The 22,041-nt window shown below is 43.2% G+C and overlaps 1 protein-coding gene across 5 annotated transcripts in view; it reads left to right on the forward strand.

The window, feature by feature from the left end:
* Positions 1-22,041, forward strand: part of LOC143964536 (E3 ubiquitin-protein ligase RNF213-like) — a 955,032-nt gene that overhangs the window by 773,838 nt on the left and 159,153 nt on the right. For all 5 annotated transcript variants that reach the window (XM_077474321.1, XM_077474324.1, XM_077474323.1 and 2 more), the window contains exons 48-52: positions 669-876; positions 13,652-13,833; positions 16,877-16,999; positions 20,463-20,573; positions 20,698-20,940. In XM_077474321.1, coding sequence (XP_077330447.1) covers positions 669-876; positions 13,652-13,833; positions 16,877-16,999; positions 20,463-20,573; positions 20,698-20,940 — 867 coding nt within the window. The remainder of the gene's footprint in view (positions 1-668; positions 877-13,651; positions 13,834-16,876; positions 17,000-20,462; positions 20,574-20,697; positions 20,941-22,041) is intronic.

Here is a 22,041-nt window from a genome sequence, read left to right on the forward strand (position 1 = left end):
TCTCACCGTATGCACCAGTCATAAGAGATAAGCTGAGAAAAGTCAATTTCTTTTTGTGATATATGTGGTGAGTGTGTATGCCTCCAATTTGAGTAATATTTTATATATTTGCAAATTTGTGTGCTTGGCATCGATTTTAAAACTATTGCTATTAAAGTGGAATTCCAGGTAAACCGTAACTAGTGTAGATACACTTATCTATTTTCAGCCCAGCCCTCTATGTAATCTAGCTCCCCTGTGTCAGTAAGTAGTGGCTGTGGGGGAGAGGAGGGACCGCCAACAGCAGTGCACCATGGGAGCCTATGGATGATGTCATTACATTAGGCTTTCCCAGCCATTGTCAGGCGCTCTCTAAATTCCTCTGCAATCTTCACTGGCTGACACAGGGGATCATGTGACTAGACCGGAGCAGGCTGAAAAAAAGGTAAGTATAATATATACCCTTTTTTTGCATAGTTTAGTTAGAGTATAGGGGTGGGGAAACATTTTTTAAATTAGTTAAACTTAGCTGCATTCCTAATTTAATGCACAAATTATTATGATGTGCAGTGAGTGCTGCAATACCAACAATAATCTGTAATCCTACTCCCCAACCATTAAAATGGGTGAGTGGGTGATGACAGGTATGACACCGTTTTTTTTTATTATTCTTTTTTTTTTTTTTTAAGGATTCACTTCTAGAGAAGAAGCAAAAAGTTCAAAGTGAAATTGAAAGAAACAAATACTTAGATGAAGAAGTTACATTCATGAAAACCTACTTTCAAAACATCAAGCAACAAACACAAGATGAGAAGTCTGTATACTTCTTCCAAGATGTAGCCAGGCTTAGGGTGGCACTTGCCACAGCTGCAGAAATGCTATCTCTGAAATCTAGAGGTATGTACTAAGAAACATGTTTAATTTTGGCCGTATGCTCTTGAATGTCAAATACAGGCACTGGTCCTGTCTGTGTTTTTTTAAACCCAAGACCAAATATGTAATATATTGCAGCTTACTAATCATTAGATGTGGTGGTTGCTTCAGTTTTCTGTTTTTAGGCCTTTTCCCTTCTGTTTTTACCTGGTGATCTGGTCAGTAATACACCTCTTGTATTAGTGCCACCATCTGGACAAAGAAGCACATGGGTCACCTTTAGACAGTAGCATGGTCAGTCTGGGGGGAGGGGAGTGTTATGCCGCGTACATACGACCAGACTTTGACGGACTAGGTCCGACGGTCTTTCCGACGGACTTTCGGCGTTGGTCCGACGGACTTTCTGAACAAAACGGACTTGGCCACACACGATCGGACTAAGTCAGTTTTTAAGTCCATTCGTTTTGAATGTGATGACTAAACAAGGAAGTTCAATAGCCAGTAGCCAATAGCTGCCCTTGCACCGTATATGGTCCGTCGGACTAGCACGCAGACAAACCGTTTTCATTTTTAGTCTGTCGGACTTGAGTCCGTCGGATAGATTTGAGACAGTCCGTCAGACTTTTGGGGAAAAAAAGTCCGCTGGAGCCCACACACGATCGAATTGTCTGACGGATTCCGGTCCGCCAAACCAAGTCTGCAGGAAATTCTTATTGTCTGTACGCGGCATTAGATGTACTAGCAAATTTAAATACAATAACGAATTGAAGCCAACCTCCAGCTAATACATTAAAAACAGTTACAGCAAACAGTTTTTTTTCCTTTAGGGATACATGTTGTGAGGGGTTAGCTCGGCAGCGGGTGAGTGTGTGACCCCCTGAATGGGTTCATCACACAAAATCAGGCACAGCAGACAGCGTTGTAGGTGAAAAAAAAAACAAAGGTGCAGTTTATTTATACTATATGCAGTGAAAAAATATAACAGCAAAACAAAAAGAAACATGAAAAGAAATCCTGGTCAGCTTGACCGCTTACTACACATGTAGATTGGGTGCAGCCTTGTGCTGCCCCAGCCCCTATCTCCCTGTTTTAGAAGTTTGCCACAGGCGTTAACTCACCGCACAGGACAGGTAGATACCACAATTCCCAGTATACACAACAACAGAACTGGTTCCAGGATGGATCATCTCCCTAAGCATGCCAGGGTTTTTTGTAGAGGTCTTAATGAGCCTACTTACTTCAACTGGGCTCATTAACTCTTCCCCTGTAGGACTCCCAGCACTCCCTCTAGTGGTATAAGTTGGCATAAAGCCCAAATCTAGGGCATATATATTTTCCATCCTGGATGCAACCAGGTGACTTTACCTGCCTGCTGTCACAATGTGCTATATAAATAAATAAAAGCTGAGCATGGTAAGCACCCTCGCCAGTGTTAAATGGTTTGTCTCACCCCTGTAACTGGATACATTTTCCAGAAAAACAAAAACAACAGACTTACTGGCTGGATAACCAAATGAAAATAGAAGAAATAAAGCCTAAGAAAATAAATGTAGCCTTAACATCTAATGCCCCGTACACACGAGCGGACTTTTCAACATCCAACGTCCGTCAGACCGAGTCCGTCAGACTATCCGATCGTGTGTGGGCTGCAACGGACTTTAGCTTCGCAAAAGTCTGACGGACTTTAGAAATGAAGCATGCTTCAAATTTTCCCGACGGAACTCCGCCGGACCCGGTCCCCTTCGAAAACTCCGCTCGTGTGTATGCTACTCCGACGGACTAAAACCGACGCTAGGGCAGCTATTGGCTACTGGCTATGAACTTCCTTATTCGAGTCGGGTCGTACGTCATCACGTTCGAATCCGTCGGAGTTTAGTGTGATCGTGTGTGGCCAAGTCAGTTCGGCCGAAAAGTCTGTCAGAACTCCGTCGGAACTCCGGCGGAACTCCTTTGGAAGTCTGTCGGACATAAGTCCTCTCGTGTGTACGGGGCATAAGAATTGGTAAACTGCAATATAATAAATGTTTACTTTTGGGATTGTAGAACACCCCAGAAGGAGCCACTGGATAAATAAGCCCTCTGAGACTGTATTTAATTCCCACACCCCTTTGGCCACTCTGACACAACCCTGTCCAATATGATAGGCAACACCATGTGAAATAGACACCATATATGTATTAAGATCAAGTAATTAAACAAGGGCAACATAGCACTAAATATAATGACCCAGAACTCAGAGACTTTCTAAATTATAGTTGACTGTGAAAAGTAAGGCAAGGAGTAATCAGGCCCAGGTTGTAGCCAACAGTCTACTCCGCTTAAAGTGTAACAGGATCAAAAGGAGTGCAATAAAAATATTTTGGCAGGTATACTACAGCTATGCTGCCATTAGACTCCAGGCCTGACCTGGCTAGGTTTACAGTGGCTGTACAGTGTCTGTACCCAGTGAAGTGAATAGCCTCAGATGATACACAGAGATTAAACAAATCCTCCTACATATATTTTACTTGTATATCTGCTGTCTTCCCCACTCTACACTCTTTGTAGATTGTGTTAAAAATCTTTCTTCCTCTTACAGCAGCACGTAGCGGTGGGTGGGGATACTGGACTTCCACTGTGTGAGAGCTGATTGGAGGATAGGGACAGTCCCCTCTCCAATAATTATAATCTTTCTGTAAGCACCCTCCTGACACAAATTTTCAGCTACTGTTATCTCATGTGTTGGAGAACTTCTCAGAAGTGACTCCTGCTGATAACAGAGGAACGGAGCACCACACTTAGAGCTTTGGAGAGAGATAAGTAAACACTACAGATATACTGTATGTGCTTAGTTCAACTTTCATGAATGGGGTTTACAACCACTTTTCTGTGAAGTCACATAACAACTTCCAAATATATATATATATATATATATATATATATATATATATATATATTTTTTTTTTTTTTGGATGATAAAGTCTGCGTAGATGGGTATGAAACAGGGGTGGGGTGGGGGTAGTTCCACAATAACTGTTTCTGAGGGCTTTGTTGGGGCCCTTATGGTGGTGCATGATTGCAAGAGCTCAGTGGTTTTTGCCTACTTTCAGACTGCAGACTATAGGGATGAACTCCCAGTAGAACATAAACCAGTAGCAAACGACAATAAGTTCAAAGGGAGTGCAAAAATGGATCATTCTAGATCAAGGATGTAGTTCTGGAGAGTTAGACAGCAGTATCATGTGTTTTTTTCTGTATTTTTGGTTGATATTCTGTCTCTATCATTCAAAATACCTATATGATAACAATTATAGACCCTTAGGCTCCATGCACACTGAAGCTGATAAACTGCAGTTTATTGGCGTTTGGGCGTTTTTTGTAAAAGCCCATAAACTCTACTCTATGTTAGCCTATGTGTCCATGCACACATGGACGTTTTTCAGCTTTAATGAGCAGTGGAGTTTATGGGCTTTTTTCTGAACGCCAGAAATTCGCGTTCAAAGTGCCGTTTTTCAGCGGCAAAAAACGACAAACGCTCATTAACGCTCATTAACGCTCATTAACGCTCGTTCATTAGTGTTCGGCATTCTATTTTTCAATGCATTGTGGGATTTTTGGAGTGTCCTCTGTGTATTTTTATAAAAAACGCCCATTAACGCTAACGCTGTAAAACGCTCATTAACGCTCATTAACGCTAGTATAAAACGCTGTTAAAAGCAGGTTTTTCAACCAGTGTTTTCTGCCAGCAATCTGGCGTCCAGAAATAGCTTTTTTGAGCTTCAGTGTGCATGGAGCCTTAATTTCTATGTAATTGGGCAAACTTACAAAATCAGCAGGGGATCAAATAATTATTTTCCCCGCTGCATGATAACAATAACCAATAACAAGTAATACCAAATAAATAAAAATGTTATTAAAAAAAAAAGGAAAAATATGTAAACAGAAAGTCACAGGAGAAAAAAAGAGAGAGCAAGGGAAGGGGAGGGGGGAAAGGCAACAGGCGCTGCAGTAGGTCATTCGTAAAAATTTGTGAGATTCCATTCGCAAATGAAAAGTCCAAAACACCTCATGCTTCAACAGCAACCTGAAACTATCTCCCTCTCTAAAAGGCTTTTTTACCCTCTCAATCCCCTGCATTTACAAAGCTTGATCGCCCCCATGTTGACCATTAAAATGGTTAGCAATATTTGTTGAATGCTTTTTCAGAATATCATATACATGATCATGGAGATGATCTCAGAGCCTCCTAGTCATCCTGCCCACATATTGCACACAACAAATTTTACAGGCGATCAGGTATATCAGGTGTTTTATATTGCAATTTATAAAATTCTTAATTCTGTAACTCCTTTCACTGGCTGTGGATGTCAATACATCATTAGGCGGGGACAACAGGGACACTCACCTGCACCACATTATAATTGCCTTTGAAACTAAGCCAAGTTTCCCCCCATGTACTACAAGATGAAAAATAACTAGGGTAAAGCAAATTGTCCAAAGAAGGGGCATTGTACACAACCAAAGAGTATTGGGGCATATACATTGTCACTATACAGCACAGGAATATGTCATTCAATAATATTTCTAATTTTCCTAAATTCCTGGCTATAGTTACCACGCTTCTAATGTTACATTTAGGGTATCCTTGTTGTAAAAACCCATCTTTCATGTGGGCAAGCTCTCTTTCAAAGTCATCATCCCTACTACATATTCTACACAACCATAAGAGTTGGCCTACAGGAATACCCCGGACTGTATGCCCAGGATGACCAGAGTCAGCCCTTAAAAATTGAAAATCAAATACTTACTGCAATTTTCCTTTCCTGACTGGCTCCATGTCAGCACACACATGGGTACGGGCCCCACCCACCCCGGGCCCCACCCACCCCCACAATGATATGACGTTTAACTCATAAATTTTAGCACCTGAGCCAGCACCACATTCTGCAACTAGCACTTGCAACGGGCGGGCAGGTGTGCTGACATGGAGCCAGTCAGCAAAGGAAAATTGCGGTAAGTATTTGATATTCTTGACTTTTTCCCTTTCTCACTATTTGATATTCAATTTTCAGTTTTCCCGACAGCTCCATGTAAGCACACACATGGGAAATAACTAGACAAAATACAGGGCGGGTATTCATTAACAGAACAATTTTAATCAACATGATACAGAGCCCATGACTGTGGGCCCAACTCCACCATAGTTAAGGCTCAATACAATAGTGAATAAGGAAGGTCTAAATCACCAAGTGGCTGCCTTACAGGTAGTTTCCATAAATACACCCTTCGCTGCTGCCCAGAATGTAGAAATACCGTAAGTAGCATGCTCCCTGATGTCATTAGGTGATGCCAACCCCTTCCTTTATAGGCCAAGGTTATTGCTTTAACTATCCACAAAGTGGTTAGCCCGCTGAATGCTTGAAGCCCTTGCTTGATCCTGTTGGAAACAGAAAGAGGTGAACTGAAGACCTTAGGGAGGATGTGACCTCTATAGGAGTTTCAGGTTCTCCTGATGTTAAGAGGACCGAGTTGGCTATCTCAGACCGAGATGAATATTGGCAGAACGATTTCTTGGTTAGATGGAATACAATAGGCACCTTCGGCATGCATCCTAGCAGTGGAACTAGGACCACTCTATCCACATAGTTACATAGTAGGTGAGGTTGAAAAAAGACACAAGTCCATCAAGTTCAACATTTGTGTGTGATTATATGTCAGTATTACATTGTATATCCCTGTATGTTGCGGTTGTTCAGGTGCTTATCTAATAGTTTCTTGAAACTATCGATGCCCCTGCCTGTGGAAGGGAATTCCACATCCTTGCTGCTCTCACAGTAAAGAACCCTCTACATAGTTTAAGGTTAAACCTCTTTTCTTCTAATTTTAATGAGTAGCCACGAGTCTTGTTAAACCCCCTTCCGCGAAAAAGTTTTATCCCTATTGTGGGGTCACCAGTATGGTATTTGTATATTGAAATCATATCCCCTCTCATGCGTCTCTTCTCCAGAGAGAATACATTCAGTGCTCGCAACCTTTCCTCATAACTAATATCCTCCAGACCAGTGATTCTCAACCAGGGTTCTGTGGAACCCTAGGGTTCCTCCAGAGGTTGCTAGAGGTTCCTTCAGCATTGGGCAATTTCTGCCTCTCAAATAAGTTCCCACTCACGCCATTGATCTTTTTAGCTATCTGTAAGGAGGTAATTCTTCCCAATGACCACAAGTATAAGGACCATTCTTCCCACTGACCATAACATTAATGTATCATAAGTTGTAGCTTTCTAATTTTTACAAGGGGTTCCCCGAGATCAGAGAACTATTTCAAGAGTTCCTCTGTGTTGAAAAGGTTGAGAAAGGCTGCTCTAGACCCTTTATTAGCTTTGTTGCCCTTCTTTGTACTCGCTCTCCATTTCCAGTGCATCCTTCCTGAGGACTGGTGCCCAGAACTGGAGAGCATACTCTAGGTGTGGCCGGACCAGAGTCTTGTAGAGTGGGAGAATTATAGTTTTATCTCTGGAATGAATCCCTTTTTTAATGCATGCCAATATTCTGTTTTGTTAGCAGCAGCTTGGCATTGCATGCCATTGCTGAGCCTACTAAGACCCCCAGGTCCTTTTCCATCCTAGATTCCCCCAGAGGTTCTCCCCCCAGTGTATACATTGCATTCATATTTTTGCCACCCAAATGCATTATTTTACATTTTTCTACATTGATCCTCATTTGCCAAGTAGTTGCCCACCCCATTAATTTGTTCAGATCTTTTTGCACATAAAAAGGTTGTGAATGGCTCCTTGCAGCCCAGGGCTGCCATCTCTGACATAACTCCCAAATTTTTGATATGAGAATGAGGGACACCTACTAGCAAAAGTATGTAGGCATAGTACACACCCCATGCCACGCCCCCTTTAAGGACAATTAACCCCCCAAAAAAGATAATTAAAACCCACAAGTTTTTTTTTTGTTTTTTTTTTACAACTACTATTCCTTTATACAGGAAACAAACAAAACCCTGGACAGCCGCACTCCGGATTAGGTGAAAAATAAAAATGCCTTTATTTCTTCAAGTGAAAAGACTCCATATCACACGAAACATCACAGCAAAGGGAAAAAACATAGAACAAAATTGCTAATGCGTTTCACGCTAAAACCAGCGCTTACTCTCGCTTTCTTTACTATTCCTTTATATTGGCTTTTGAATTTTACAGATGCAGCAATTTATAAATTGGAGGAAAGGTTTAGCACTGGGAGACACTTTTTGAAAGATAAATAGTGCATAAACAGTTGGGAGCTATGATCTCTGAGGCCGCGTACACACGCGGGGACTGTTCGCCCAACTTTGTCTGCTGAACAGTGTTTCGGCGGACAGTCCGCCCGTGTGTGGGCTTTCAGCGGACAGTTTCAGCGAACAGTCCGCTGAACAAGGTTTTTCGGAATTTCCGAAAAACTGTCCGCTGAAACTTTGTTTCAGCGAACAGTTCCCTCGTGTGTAGGCTTGTTCGACAAACTAAGTTCCGCGCATGCTCAGAAAGGATTTACACGCCGAAAGTTATAATGCAGTGTATAGGACGTCGTATTTTTCGTCCCGTCGTACGTGCCGTTCACGTCATCGCGCACGGTTTCAGCAAACTGTTCGTTCGTCGTGTGTGGCCATGTCCGTCCATGCTAATTTTGAGCGGACTGTTTGCCGAAACTGTTTGACGGACAAAGTTGGGCGAACAGTCCCCGCGTGTGTACGCGGCCTGAGACTCTCCTTGCAAAGGAGAGTGTGACCAAAAAGGCAGCTTATAAGGTTAGATGCCAAAGGGACATATTTTGCGAGAATGTATCTGAAGTCAGAAAGTCCAGGACCACAGTTAGGTCCCACTTAGGAAAGCAACGTTTCTTGGAGGCTTTAACCTCAGGACCGCTTTGAAAAATTGAACACCAAGGCTGTTGGTGGCCCACTGAATCCCTGTGAAGGCAGACAGGACAAAAACATTACTCTTAAGAGTACTAAGACTTAGGTTCATATCTAGGCCTTTTTGGATAAGATCCAAAATATTACTTATTTGGAGGGAGGAAGGAGAGAAGCCTTCGGTGGAAGCAAAGTCCTGGAACTTGATCCGCACTTGTTGCAAGTTGCATTAGCTTGGTTTTCTAGACTTCTAGACTAGCAGGGTACCAATAACAGCATTTGAACAGTTTGCCTTGATCAGCTTCTGCCTTCCAAATTCGAAGCCTGCAACTGCAGCCTCTGAGGAGATGGATGAAGCACTGGACCCTGAGATGGCAGACCCAGGGATACTGGTATTGACTTCAGTGGCTTCAAAGTCAGTAGACACAGAAGTGGAAACCACAGATGTTTGGGCCAGTACCCAACTGCCAGAACTGTCAGTCTTCTGAGAAAGTTGAAGATTAGTGGTATTGGTGAACATACAAATGCAGTCTGAAAAGACCATGCTGCTGTCAGAGCATCTGTCACTGCTACCTGTGGGCAAGGTAGACTGGTGTAAAACATTGTCAGTTTGGCATTTGGTGGTGATGCAGATACGGTAGGTCCACCACTGGCTGAAAAGCCCAACGTACCAACATTGACAGGTTTGTGAATTCAGGAACCACTTCTTCATTGTCTAACTGATGTCTTGACAAATAATCCACCTCGAGAATGGGCGAAAAGGGTTTGAAAGGCAGCTCCCATCTCCAGGATGTTGGACACTATATTCTTCACTTGGCAGTACCACTTACCTTAGGCTACTCTCCCCTGGCAGGTAGCTCTCCAGCCTCGAATACTGGCATTGGTTTTGACTACTATCCAATCGGCAAAAGGAAATGACTGGACAAAAGATTCTAGATGTCTAGCCACCAGCTCAGAATCTTCTTCACCTGCGATGAGGTTTGAGGCTGGGTTCACACTGCTGCGGCAGCGAGAACCGGATGTGATTCGCACCACACTGCAGTGCAAATCACATCCGATCTCTGTGCGATGCAAGTTCAGCCATACAGATAGTATGGCTGAATTCGCATCGCACCCGCCGCAAACTCGCACAGGACCCTTTTTTTGGTCCGCAGCAGAATCGAATCGCATGGGTGTTCACACCATGCGATCCGATTCCTGTCCGAGTTTGCAGATCTCACTGCGATATGCGAACTGATCTGGGGGTGTCATTAACGTTTCACTGACACTCCTAGCAGTCCGCATAGGGCAGTGTGAACTGCCGGCGGGAGGCATGCGATGCGGGAACCCGCCGCGGATTCGCGGCGTTCCCGCATCGCTTCAGTGTGAACCCAGCCTGAATCAATTGTCTCCTGTTCTCTGACTTCCACTGGGACAGGAAACTGAATCGGCAGACTCAGGCTTCCCACTGAGCCCATCTGACCATGGATATTGCAGCCACCATAGTCCCCACTACCTATTGCCACTATTTTGGATGCGAGAAAGTTGGCAGTCGGTGTAGAACAAAATCTCAGATGAATTGCTGAAAACTTCTACTCTGGAAGGGCACCGTGCTTTGATGAGTGCCTATACACACTACCAGGTATATAAGGCATTGACTAAGTGTGAGATTGCTTTTATTTATTTATTTTTTAAGTTGAACAGCCAACCGAAGACCTGAAGAACTCACAGCACTAGCGTCTGGTGTGAAGGAAGAGTTGGACGACTTGAAGCAGGATCAGACGAGCCAGGTAGACAACAGACAGGCAGATCAGGCAAAGGCAGCAGGCAGAAGCGTAGTCAGGTCACAGGCAGGTTTTGGCAACAGATGGGCAAATCAGGCATAAACAGCAGGCAGAAGCGTAATCAGGAGCAAGCCAGATCGGTAACAGAAGTCAACACACACAGGAATCAGGATTCAGGTAATGCTGTAGACCAAGCAGAAACCAGCCAGCATTGAAGCTCCATTTAAATAGGCCGACTGGCGTCCGTTCTGGTGACAGGTGCGTGCGAGCGTGCTGTGACGTTAGCGCACACATATGCACGTCTACAGAAGCGCCTGTGTTTGTTCTGGTCATTCTTGATTGGCGCCTGCGCACAGGTATGTGCCTGGAAACAGCAGCTGTATTCTGCAGACCTCTTCCCTGACACTAAGGGCCGGTTCACACAGCGGGCGATGCGAGGCGACACGACTCGCCTCGCTCCCGCAAGTCGCCCCCGTTCTGTACAATGGAACCGTTCTGAGAGGAGCGACTCGAGTCGCTCCGACTCAGAAAAAAGGTTCCTGTACTACTTTCGGGCGACCTCGGGGCGACTTGCATTGACTTCTATACAGAAGTCATTTGCAAGTCGCCGCCGAGGCCGCTGCAGGTCGCAGCGAGGCAAGTCGGAGTCGCCTCGCCTCGCCTGCAGTGTGAACCGGCCCTTAAGGTGTAGAGGCCCCAAGGTGTAATCCATCAACATCCAAACACTAAACACATCTAAACACTTGGCATGCTTAAACTCTCCTAAGCGTATGTGCAATATGCAGCTTTAGATGCATTTATTTTTGGCATTCAGAGGAGCAAACAAACGCCTTGTGTTTATGAGGCCTATAACATTATTTTCTTTTGTAAAATATTGTCCTATGATGCCATCCTATGGATAGAGGTGGATTGAATGACATCTGTATACAGCAGAGGGGAATAACACTTGTGGCATATCATACCCTGTTTGATATTGGAGTATTGGAATGTTGGTGATAGGTTTTGCACAATACAGTTTGGAATGATTCACAAAAAAGTAGAAGAAAATAAAAATGGACACACACATAGGTAAGTATAAAATTTTGGTTTAAAAAAACAATCAGGTGAAGAAAAATGGCTCATAAAAAAAAAATTCAGCCCCTCTCTTATGCCCTGCACACACGGTCAGACTTTCCAACGGCAAATGTGCGATCGGAGCTTGTTGTCGGAAATTCCGACCGTGTGTAGGCTCCATCGGATTTTCCGTCGCACAAAATTTGAGATCTGGTTCTCAAATTTTCCAACAACAAAACCCGTTCTCGTAAATTCCGGTTGTGTGTAGACAATTCCGACTTACAAAGTGCCACGCATGCTCAGAATCAAGCAGAAGAGCAGCACTGGCTATTAGACATGTGCAGACTGAAATATTTTGTTTCGGAATTTCGTGTTCGTCACAAAAATAAATTTATTTAGTTATTCTCTTCTTGTGACAGTTTTTATAAAGGAGGGCGGGGCCACCCGGTGACTCAGCTCCCTCTGACGCACGGTTCCATGCATTAGAGGGAGTGGAGTCAACGGGTGGCCCCGCCCTCCGTTATAAAAGAACTGTCAGAAGAAGAGAAGCGTCACACAGCGGGAGCCTCCCATTGCACACAGCGGCCCGAGAACCAAGAAGAGACGCCGTGGAGGAAGATGCCAGACAAGAACACCGGAGCAAGAAGAAATGGATCGGAGGAAGAAGAGGATCGGAGGAAGAAACCGAAGGATGAAGAAAGGAAGAAGACCAGAAGAAAGAAGATGAAAGATGACTTTAATAAAGGACTTGTCAAAGACCATCTCCTGTCACTTTTTTGTCACTTTTTTGGTGAAATGGTAGGGATACTTTTGTACCCCCTTACCATTTCACACGGGGGGAGGCCAGGATCTGGGGGTCCCCTTGTTAAAGGGGGCTTCCAGATTCCGATAAGCCCCCCGCCTGCAGACCCCCACAACCACCGGCCAGGGATGTGGGGATGAGGCCCTTGTCCTCATCAACATGGGGACAAGGTGCTTTGAGGGGCTACCTCAAAGCACCCTCCCAATGTTGAGGGCATGTGGCCTGATACAGTTCAGGAGGAGGGCGCTCTCTTAACCCCCCCCTCTTTTCCTGCGACCTGCCAGGTTGCATGCTCGGATAAGGGTCTGGTATGGATTTTGAGGGGGACCCCCACGCCATTTTTTTTGGTGCGGGGTTCCCCTTAAAATCCATGCCAGACCTGAAGGGCCTGGTATGGATTCTGAGGGGGACCCCCACACCTTTTTTTTTTTGGCACGGGGTTCCCCTTAATATCCATACCAGGCCCTTCGGGTCTGGTATGCTCTTGAAGGGGAACCCATGACGTTTTTTGTTTTTTTACATTAAAGTCGTGTTGTAAGTCGCGCTGTGATTCACACTCAAGTCGTGTCCAAGTTGCCTCCCAAAGTCAGGCTGGAAGTCTTGTTGCCCCTGTGTGAATAAATGGACTGTTATGATACAAGTTCAAAAGACACAGATTGTTATTGTCAGAGTCACATCAAATCTCCTATCTGTATCGAACTGTGTCGAAAACTAAAATAAAGCATTTAATAATGTCGGATCTTTCGTTTTCGGCCGAAAATTTATTTGGAGGAAAACGAATGTCTACTGGCTATTGAACGTCATTTTTCTCGGCTCGTCATACATGTTGTACATCACCGCATTCTTTGCGTTCGGAATTTCAGACCAACTTTATGCGACCGTGTGTATGCAAGACAAGTTTGAGCCAGAATCCATCCAAAAAAAACATGGTATTTTTTTGTCGGAATGTCCGATCGTGTGTATGCGGCATTAGTGTTTACAAACCAGGAAGATTGTTAACATAGATTTATGGTAAGATTTGATTATAAGTTCACTTTAGGCAATGTAGCAAAAATGTATTGTAAGCATACTGAATACTGAAGTGAGACTTTTACTGTCTTTTTACTGTTAATTCCGTGACCTTGACTCACTAAAAAGTTTCTAAAACAAAACTTGACATGTTTCTAAAACTATGTGTACATCATCAATTGGGCAGGCCTTCATTTTATAACACACTGCTAAGGCCAGTGATGTTTAGTAGTTTACAAGCAAAATACTTGCTATAAATATAACATCATTCAGTTAATATGAAAATAAATTTTTGTTTCAGAAGCCAAAAATGATCAGTATCTAAAATATGTCATGGATTTCTGCTCCCAGTCTGGAAATGATTGGTACAGAATTTATATAATTCGCAAGCTGGCTAACCTAGATGGTATAGATGCTGTCCAAACGCTTTCCGAAGACCCTGAATCAGAATGGTTGTTTCCTTGGAAAATGTTGCAGAATGAGGTAAATATAAGTTTAGCTAAAAACACAGCAAAGTCAAACATTTTATATGCTTACTTGCAGCAGGTTTTCTTCACATAAACATTTTTTTTTTACTTGCAATGCGCCTTTTGAACTTGCTAGAAAATTTGACTTCTTCAGAAAGAGTCAATTCCCTAGCCCAGACCCCCACTCTATATACAATACATCACAGCCCTCTGATCTTCTGACAGTGTCTAACTAGTCTTCTGCTCCTCCTCTCACCTCCTTACATAACTTTTTAAGTATGTGCAGGAGAGAAGTGAAGGGATTACTATACCGTAATATAGAGCAGGGTTTCTCAACTGGGATTAGGCGTAAGAGGTCCCCAGCTGTTGCAGCGCAATATATCCATCAACTGCAGGCAACTAATAGGTACAACGCATCCCCGCTGCTGACACTCTCTTATCACTTCCTTGCATGCAGAGAGGTACAGGCAAGCAAAGCAAGAGTGTCTCCACTATTCCCCACAGGCCCCTCTTTCCCTCCTGTCTGTCCCAGGTACTTGTATGTGATGACATCACATTGATTGGACAAGAGATGAGGGCTTGTTGGGAACAGTGCTCCAGCACCAGGACTACCACAGCTGCTTCCTTGAGTCACACTGCATGAGTAGGAAACTGCTACTGCTCTGCTTCCATGTAAATACGTGCCCTGCTCCCATGTAAATACATGCCCTGCTCCCATGTAAATGTGTACCCTGCTCCCATGTAAATACATACCCTGTTTCCATGTAAATGCATACCCTGCTTCCATGTAAATATGTGCCCTGCTCCCATGTAAATACGTGCCCTGCTCCCATGTAAATACGTGCCCTGCTTCCATGTAAATGTGTACCCTGCTCCCATGTAAATACATGCCCTGCTTCCATGTAAATGCGTACCCTGCTTCCATGTAAATACATGCCCTGTTTCCATGTAAATGCATACCCTGCTTCCATGTAAATGTGTACCCTGCTCCCATGTAAATAAATGCCCTGCTTCCATGTAAATGTGTACCCTGCTCCCATGTAAATACATGCCCTGCTTCCATGTAAATGCGTACCCTGCTTCCATGTAAATACATGCCCTGCTCCCATGTAAATACATGCCCTGCTCCCATGTAAATACATGCCCTGCTCCCATGTAAATACATGCCCTGCTCCCATGTAAATACATGCCCTGCTCCCATGTAAATATGTGCCCTGCTCTCATGTAAACATGTGCCCTGCTCTCATGTAAATATGTGCCCTGCTCTCATGTAAATATGTGCCCTGCTTCCATGTAAATACGTGCCCTGCTTCCATGTAAATGGTAAATGTGTACCCTGCTCCCATGTAAATACGTGCCCTGCTCCCATGTAAATACATGCCCTGCATCCGTGTAAATGCGTACCTTGCTTCCATGTAAATACATGCCCTGCTCCCATGTAAATACATGCCCTGCTCCCATGTAAATACGTGCCCTGCTCCCATGTAAATACGTGCCCTGCTTCCATGTAAATTAGATTACATGTAATGGCAAAGCACAGCTTGCCCGCTCACCAATCCTCTCCGTGGCTCCCCCCACATTGCTGCTGACAAGGGAAAGTCCGCTAACAAGCTGACGGTCAACAGCGTGAAGGGGGAGGGGCTTTCTGCTGAGCAGAGACCCCATAATGAAAGAGGGATTGTTATAGGCGTGGCTGACACTGAAAAAAAGTAAGTGCCTGCGCCACTAATCCCATCTCTACCACCCCTGCCTGTGTCTAACTCCTCCCTACCACCCCTGCCTGTGTCTAACCCCTTCCCTACTACCCCTGTCTGTGTCTAACCCCCTCCCTACCACCCCTGCCTGTGTCTAAACCCCCCCCCCCCACCACCACCACCCTCGCCGCCTCTGTCTGAACCCCACATCACTGTTACATTAAAATCTGATACATTTAATCTGGTTTTTAATTGTCATGATATAAAATAATTCATGTGGGGGCCTTTTGGTGGGCCTGTTTTTTTTTTTTTGCAGTCCACAAGGTTTAGGAGTGTGTCTATGGGAATTTTTGACCATTCTTCCAGAAGCACATTTGTAAGGTCAGGCATAGATGCAGTCTCCACTCCAATTCATCCTTAAGGTGTTTTATCAGGCTGAGGTCAGGATTCCGTGCAGTCCAGTCAAGTTCCTCCACCCCAAACTTGCTTATCTGTGGCCTAGTTCACAGTCTCCACTCTAATTCATCCCAAAGGTGTTATATTGGTTTGAGGTCAGGACTCTGTTGTACAGGCCATTCAAGTTCCTCCACCCCAAACTCGCTAATGCATTTCTTTATGGACCTTGCTTAGTGCACTGGTGCGCAGTCATTTTGGAAAGGGCCAACCCCAAACTGTTCCCACAAAGTTGGGAGCATGAAATTGTCCAAAATGTCTTGGTATGCTGACGCCTTAAGAATTCCCTTCACCGAAACTAAGGGGCCAAGCCCAACCCCTGAAAAACAACCCCACACCATAATCCCCTCTCCATCAAATGATTTGGACTAGTGTTGTTTATTTATATTGCTGTTATTTTTGATTAGTTATATTGTTTATTCAACCTATAACATCTCTATCACTTATCTCTTGAAGAAGCCATTGTATGGCGAAACATTTAGAGCAAGAAAATACTGCTGTTCATCTACAATATGGTTACTATATGGTGATATCCTGATGCTTTTATGTATAAATAAATTTGATATTTTTATATATCGGTTTGTTTTTGGTTTATTCCTGGCACCTTAAAAATCACATCATCCTCTTTCTATTCATACACTTTAATATAGGAATGTGGTGCCGTTGACGATCCAACATCCAGCAGTTAATATTGATAATCTATTACAATAAGTAAAGGAAAATCATATCATTTACTCTGTAGACAAAAATAACTGCATTTAAAAATCAGAGAATAGAGCTGACCCCACATAGGAGAAAAATATTTTTGTAAAATGTAATTTTGTTTATGAAAATACTAATGAAAAATATATAAAACCATTTATAATACCTTTAAGCAAAGGTGTGTTTACACTGTATTTGTTATCCTTGTAGGATGCTGAGACAGGTAACATTGACCAGTTTTTGGTGTGCGGTGACAGTTACAAGGTCCTAAGAGATGGTATTGCCAGAGGAATGATTGAATGCAAACAGCAATGGATTGAAACTGCTGTTAAGGTAGAGCTTTTTTTTTTTTTAATACTTTGAAATATAGAAGTGGACCTATACATTACACTTCACCTAAGCTACAGCAACCTAAATTGCCAATCAGTGGCTATGCCTGCGCATGATCCCACTCTAGACCATTCCTGGGAGCAGGATCCAAGAATGTTTAGAGCTGTAAAACATTAGTATTTCTGGGGTTTTACCAGTAGTTCAGGAATTAGGCAAAAACACTGGTACTTCAGGAACTACCCGTGTACAGGAATGTAGGAAATAAAACCATAAAGCTGGTAATGCAGCAGTAGGTTAGATGGAGGACCGAAAAAAAAATTGATAATGTTACAGTCTGAGAAAGCAGCTATACCCTAGCTCAGGTGACCCCAAACTGCAGCCCATGGGCTAAATGCGGCCCGCTGCAAGATTTTATAATACCTCTAATGTAAGAGGGAAACTCTGATGGGGGCATAGATGCAAGCAGGAACTCTCATGGGACCTGGACAAAAGAGGGGCTTTTATGTGAATCCAGATGTAAGGGAGGAGGCTGATGTAAGAGGAACTCTGATGTAAGAGCAACTTTGTTGGGGACTCTGATGTAAAAAGGGACACTAATGGGCTCAAGTTTATTTGGAATTTCTTTGTTGTAAATCATATGCTGATTACAAAAAAAAAAAATACAAATAAAATGTACTTAGTAATTTAAATTGTATTTATTTAATGAAAACTGTTTTTTTTTTTTTGGCCCATAAAATGTACAACGTGGCCCTTGTACTGAAATATTAGGTGACCCCTGGCCTAGCGCATAAGATCAGTGTGTCAGAATACATTCATTCAGTGTCAGATTGCCATTTACAATTGGAAAGGGAAATATGTGCTGGCCCTGGAGTTAATGGAAGCAGCAGCCTATTACCAGTTTAGCGACGCCTTCTGAGTAGCAGGGTAGCGTGAATGGTAACCAGGCAACCCATTTCAGAGCATGACACCCGGAAGGATTCACTCTCAAATAAATTATAAAAAATATTCTATCCAGCATAACTAGTGGGATGACAACTTATTAAGGTACTCATAAATTGGATGATGTAGATTGCACCAGACAGGCTGGCTGACTGTTATAGAGAAAAATACAGATTTTGCTGCTGGCTTTTTGCAGATGATATACAATTTATCCCAGAAAGCTAAGCCTTGGATGGAGGTGTATGGTGTGATCAGCTATTCTGCTTCTATTGACATAAATATGGACTCTTGCATGTTTGTTGTTATCAGTTAAATAAAAAAGTTTCAGGCATTTGAATAGTGCCCACATTTTCAACCACTTTGTGATGTCTATGTCCAGCAGAGCAGGCTGTATCAAAATGTCAAAAGCAATTGAAGGCTACTCTTAAAGCTGAAGTTTAACTATGATTTTTTTGCATAGTTACATTGGCCCAGCTTGTACCAATGCAAGTATGCATGTGCCATACTTGGCAGGTCCTTGTGGAAGATTGAAATCACTGTAGTAGGCCAACTTCAACAGTGATCACTGCTAGCATCCAGGTCCTGTTGAGCGGCTGCCCTCCTCATAGTGAACACTGGGGATTGCTCGTTCGGCACTGGTGGAATTCAAAGAACACTTTGAATTTGCTTAATGAATGCAAAAAGTTCTGATTGAACAAGGTGGAGATGAAAACTGCCTCTCTCCGGCTTGTCCAATCAGAGAACACTTTTCATTCATTGAGAAAATGCAAAGTGTTTTTTGAATGTTGCCCATGCCAGACAAGTGACCCCCTGTGTTCACAATGCAGCAGGACCTGCAAGTTAATGCCGATCACTGTAGTGAGTACTACAGTAATTTCCAGCTTCCACAGGGTCGGCTAGGTATGGAACATACATATTTACATTGGTTCAAGCAAAACCAATGTAACTATGTAAAAAAGAGTGCCATTCATATATTGTACCTATAGGTAAGCTTATAATAATTCCACCTCTAAACACGCCCTAATAAATTATCTCATGAAATTACACTTACACAATTACACAATGTTTTTTGCAGAATTAATTTATAAAAATAAATATTAACAACAACTTTATCCATGCCCATCAGTGTAACCTCTACTGTGCCCAACAATGCAGTCTACCTGTGTCCATTAATGCTGCTTCACCTGTGTGCATCACTACAGCCTGCCTGTGTCCACCAATGTAGCCTGCCCATGTCCATCAATGCAACCTGTCCTTGTCCACCAACGCAACCTGTGCCTAACAATGCAGCCTGTGCCTAACAATGCAGCCTGTGTCCCGGGATTGGACGGATAATCTGTCCCCGGACAAGAAGGTGGGGCTGTATGTGACAGCGAGTGAACACACAGCAATTGAAATTAATGCTGTGATGTTCCTCCACTCTCTTTCCCTCCGAAATCGCTGGGAGAAGGGCTCTCATACAACCCCGCCTACCAGTGGTGCTCGTCTTCTCCTCTGCTCCCAGGCAGCCCATCCTTGCCAGCCCTCAAATCCCACTCGCAAAATGAGAGTTGACGAGTGGAAAATTTGAGGGCTGATAAGGCTTACCTATAGGTACTGTAAACATCCCCTAAACATGCGCCGTTTGGGAGATATTTACTGTATATGCAGCCAGTTCACTTCATTGACGCATGCGCTCTGAAGGAATGGCCACATGTGTTGTTTCTTCAGAAGCCTGTGCCGTGACCGGCGGCTCCAATGTGCATGCATGGGAGTGACATCACGCGACTCCGGCCAGTCACACAGCCAGAGTCCGTGGACCCGGAAGAAAGAAGGGCAAAGATGGATACAGCTTCCTGCGGGGAAAACAAGGGCTTCGTTTGCAAGTACGTTTAACATAATGTGCTAGTTTGTGATACATACAAGCACATTATGCCTTGGGGTGCATTGTGCGTGTGTGTCCATGGATGCACACATCCCAGCTCAAGAGGATGCCCACACAACTTCCCCCTCAGTGCCCATATTGCTAAGGGGCACTTAGAACAGAAGAGTAGCTGAGAGAGCACCTGAAGGAGACTCCAGATGAGGAGGTAAGGGTCTGTTCTGTGCAATACAGTACCATTGCACAGAGCAGGTATATATAACATGTTTATTATTTTATTGTAAAAAATATGTGCTTTACATCCACTTTAAGGCCAGTAATGTCAAATGAGCTCTCAATAGCATGTAAAGATGTTTTAACTATGAATAAAATCAGGGAAGGAAGACTTTGACTGTGCGTGTACCAGTTCTGTCTGTTAAAAGACTTGCACAATAAACAGTGCAGGTATTAGCTCTACATGAAGATAACTCCCTGCCAGTTGTTTTTGGGTAATATCTGCTGGTCTATGGCCATCCTTAGACTTCACAATTCTAACAGAAAGATAAGGGGGTATGTTTGTGACTTCAGTCTTCGTCATAGCTTAAAACTCCACCTGAATGGATTATCTTTTTAATTTTTTCGAAGAGTGGTATTACAGGGTAGTTGCTAACCTATTTTCTCTCTAAGGAATGTGGATGCCAAGATCAAGAACTGACCATCTACCTCCTTCTTGCTGTATTTCGTGAAATAACCTTGTACTATGGGGCACAAAGTCATTTTCAGCAAGCAGGAGTACCTGTAAGTAATCACAAGACTTTATTTAACTGTGGATGAGTTTTGGGTCATATTTCAGGGAACATTTTTTTTTATGCCACGTATTGACATACTGTTATCAATATCTTTATCAATGTGTCCAATACAGGAATTGGAGTCTGTCAAGACCTTTATTAAGGATGTTGGGGTTTTTACAGAGGGATCCTTGAATAAATTTTTACAAACACTACTGAACAACAACCGGCCGTATCTCCAATCAAACCCTGGCATGACAGGTTTACAATCCACAATTTTTGGATTGGCTATACACATGGCTGCAATTCTTCTTTCTGGAAATAACTCTCTTTTTGCTCCTCTAAAAAATATGTCATTCTTTCCCAGTAGAATGCAGGTATGTTCTGTTGGCTTCTTTTTTTGCTATTACCTAGTTTATATTAAATCATTTACGTATAATAGTATTAGAGTATTTAAATCAGTATGCGCAGACCATAGGAACTATTGTTGAAGTGTGGGTATCTGTGAACACCTGTGTGAGTTTTCAAATTGATCCCTGTGGAGCCTCTTTTATTCTTAGGAACAGATTATATAAGGGTTCTTAACTTTTCTCAAAATCAAGTTTAAGCCTCTCTGTTCTTAACAGCTCTCCTTGCCAAAGGCTAGAGTCTCTTTTGCCTACTGAAGGTTTGGCATTCCACATTGGAATGACTGGGCTCAACATTAGTAGGGTGCAGAATTTAACCTTGACTTGGGCAGAATTAAAGACTACATACACAGACTGGTCCTAGGATCTAAGGGCACTCCATATGGAAATGGATCGATTTGGAACCAAGTATAGATACTTGCACCAAACACCTGGATGTAGCTTTGGTGTTATCTTAAACATTTAAAATCCATATAAAGTCTTGTCTTTCCTTTCTTAGTAATAAACAGGCATTTTCAAAGTAGGTTGCCATGTTACATGTCTCAAAAGAAATGTATTTACCTCTTCTTTAATGGTAAATGCAGCTGGGAAGGTGGATTTCTTCTGCTCAACAGTGATGGACGAGAACAAGCAGGGTTTTTGCATCATTTCCCTAAGGCTGGCCATACATTATACAATTTTCTTGTACAACTTTCCTTTAGATTTACCAATACCATATAATAGGAAGTTAACCCTAAACACTTTCAATTGATATGTAATCAGCCAGGCCCTTCCACTACATAGTTAAAGGTAAATCTAAAGGAAATTGAATAAGAAAATTGTATAATGTATGACCAGCCTAAGTTTTGGCAGGTAGAGCAACATGCTATCAATTCAAAGGGCAGAGCTAGGTGGCTATTCATAGATGGGACTATCAATCATGCCAACATCTAAGCAGCTACCGCAAAAAAGGATGACAATGCTGAAATGATTTAACAGTCAGGGTGGAGGCGGTGTGCGGGCGCAAAGGTGGTAAAAAGCGGCCCCTGCCCCCTCCCCCATTCTCCAGGAAGAGCTCTGATGCAGACTCGG

The sequence above is a fragment of the Lithobates pipiens genome, unplaced genomic scaffold (genome assembly GCF_037356315.1).
Source record: "Lithobates pipiens isolate NorthernLeopardFrog02 unplaced genomic scaffold, aLitPip1_a1.2 Scaffold_8, whole genome shotgun sequence".
Lineage (NCBI taxonomy): Eukaryota > Metazoa > Chordata > Amphibia > Anura > Ranidae > Lithobates > Lithobates pipiens.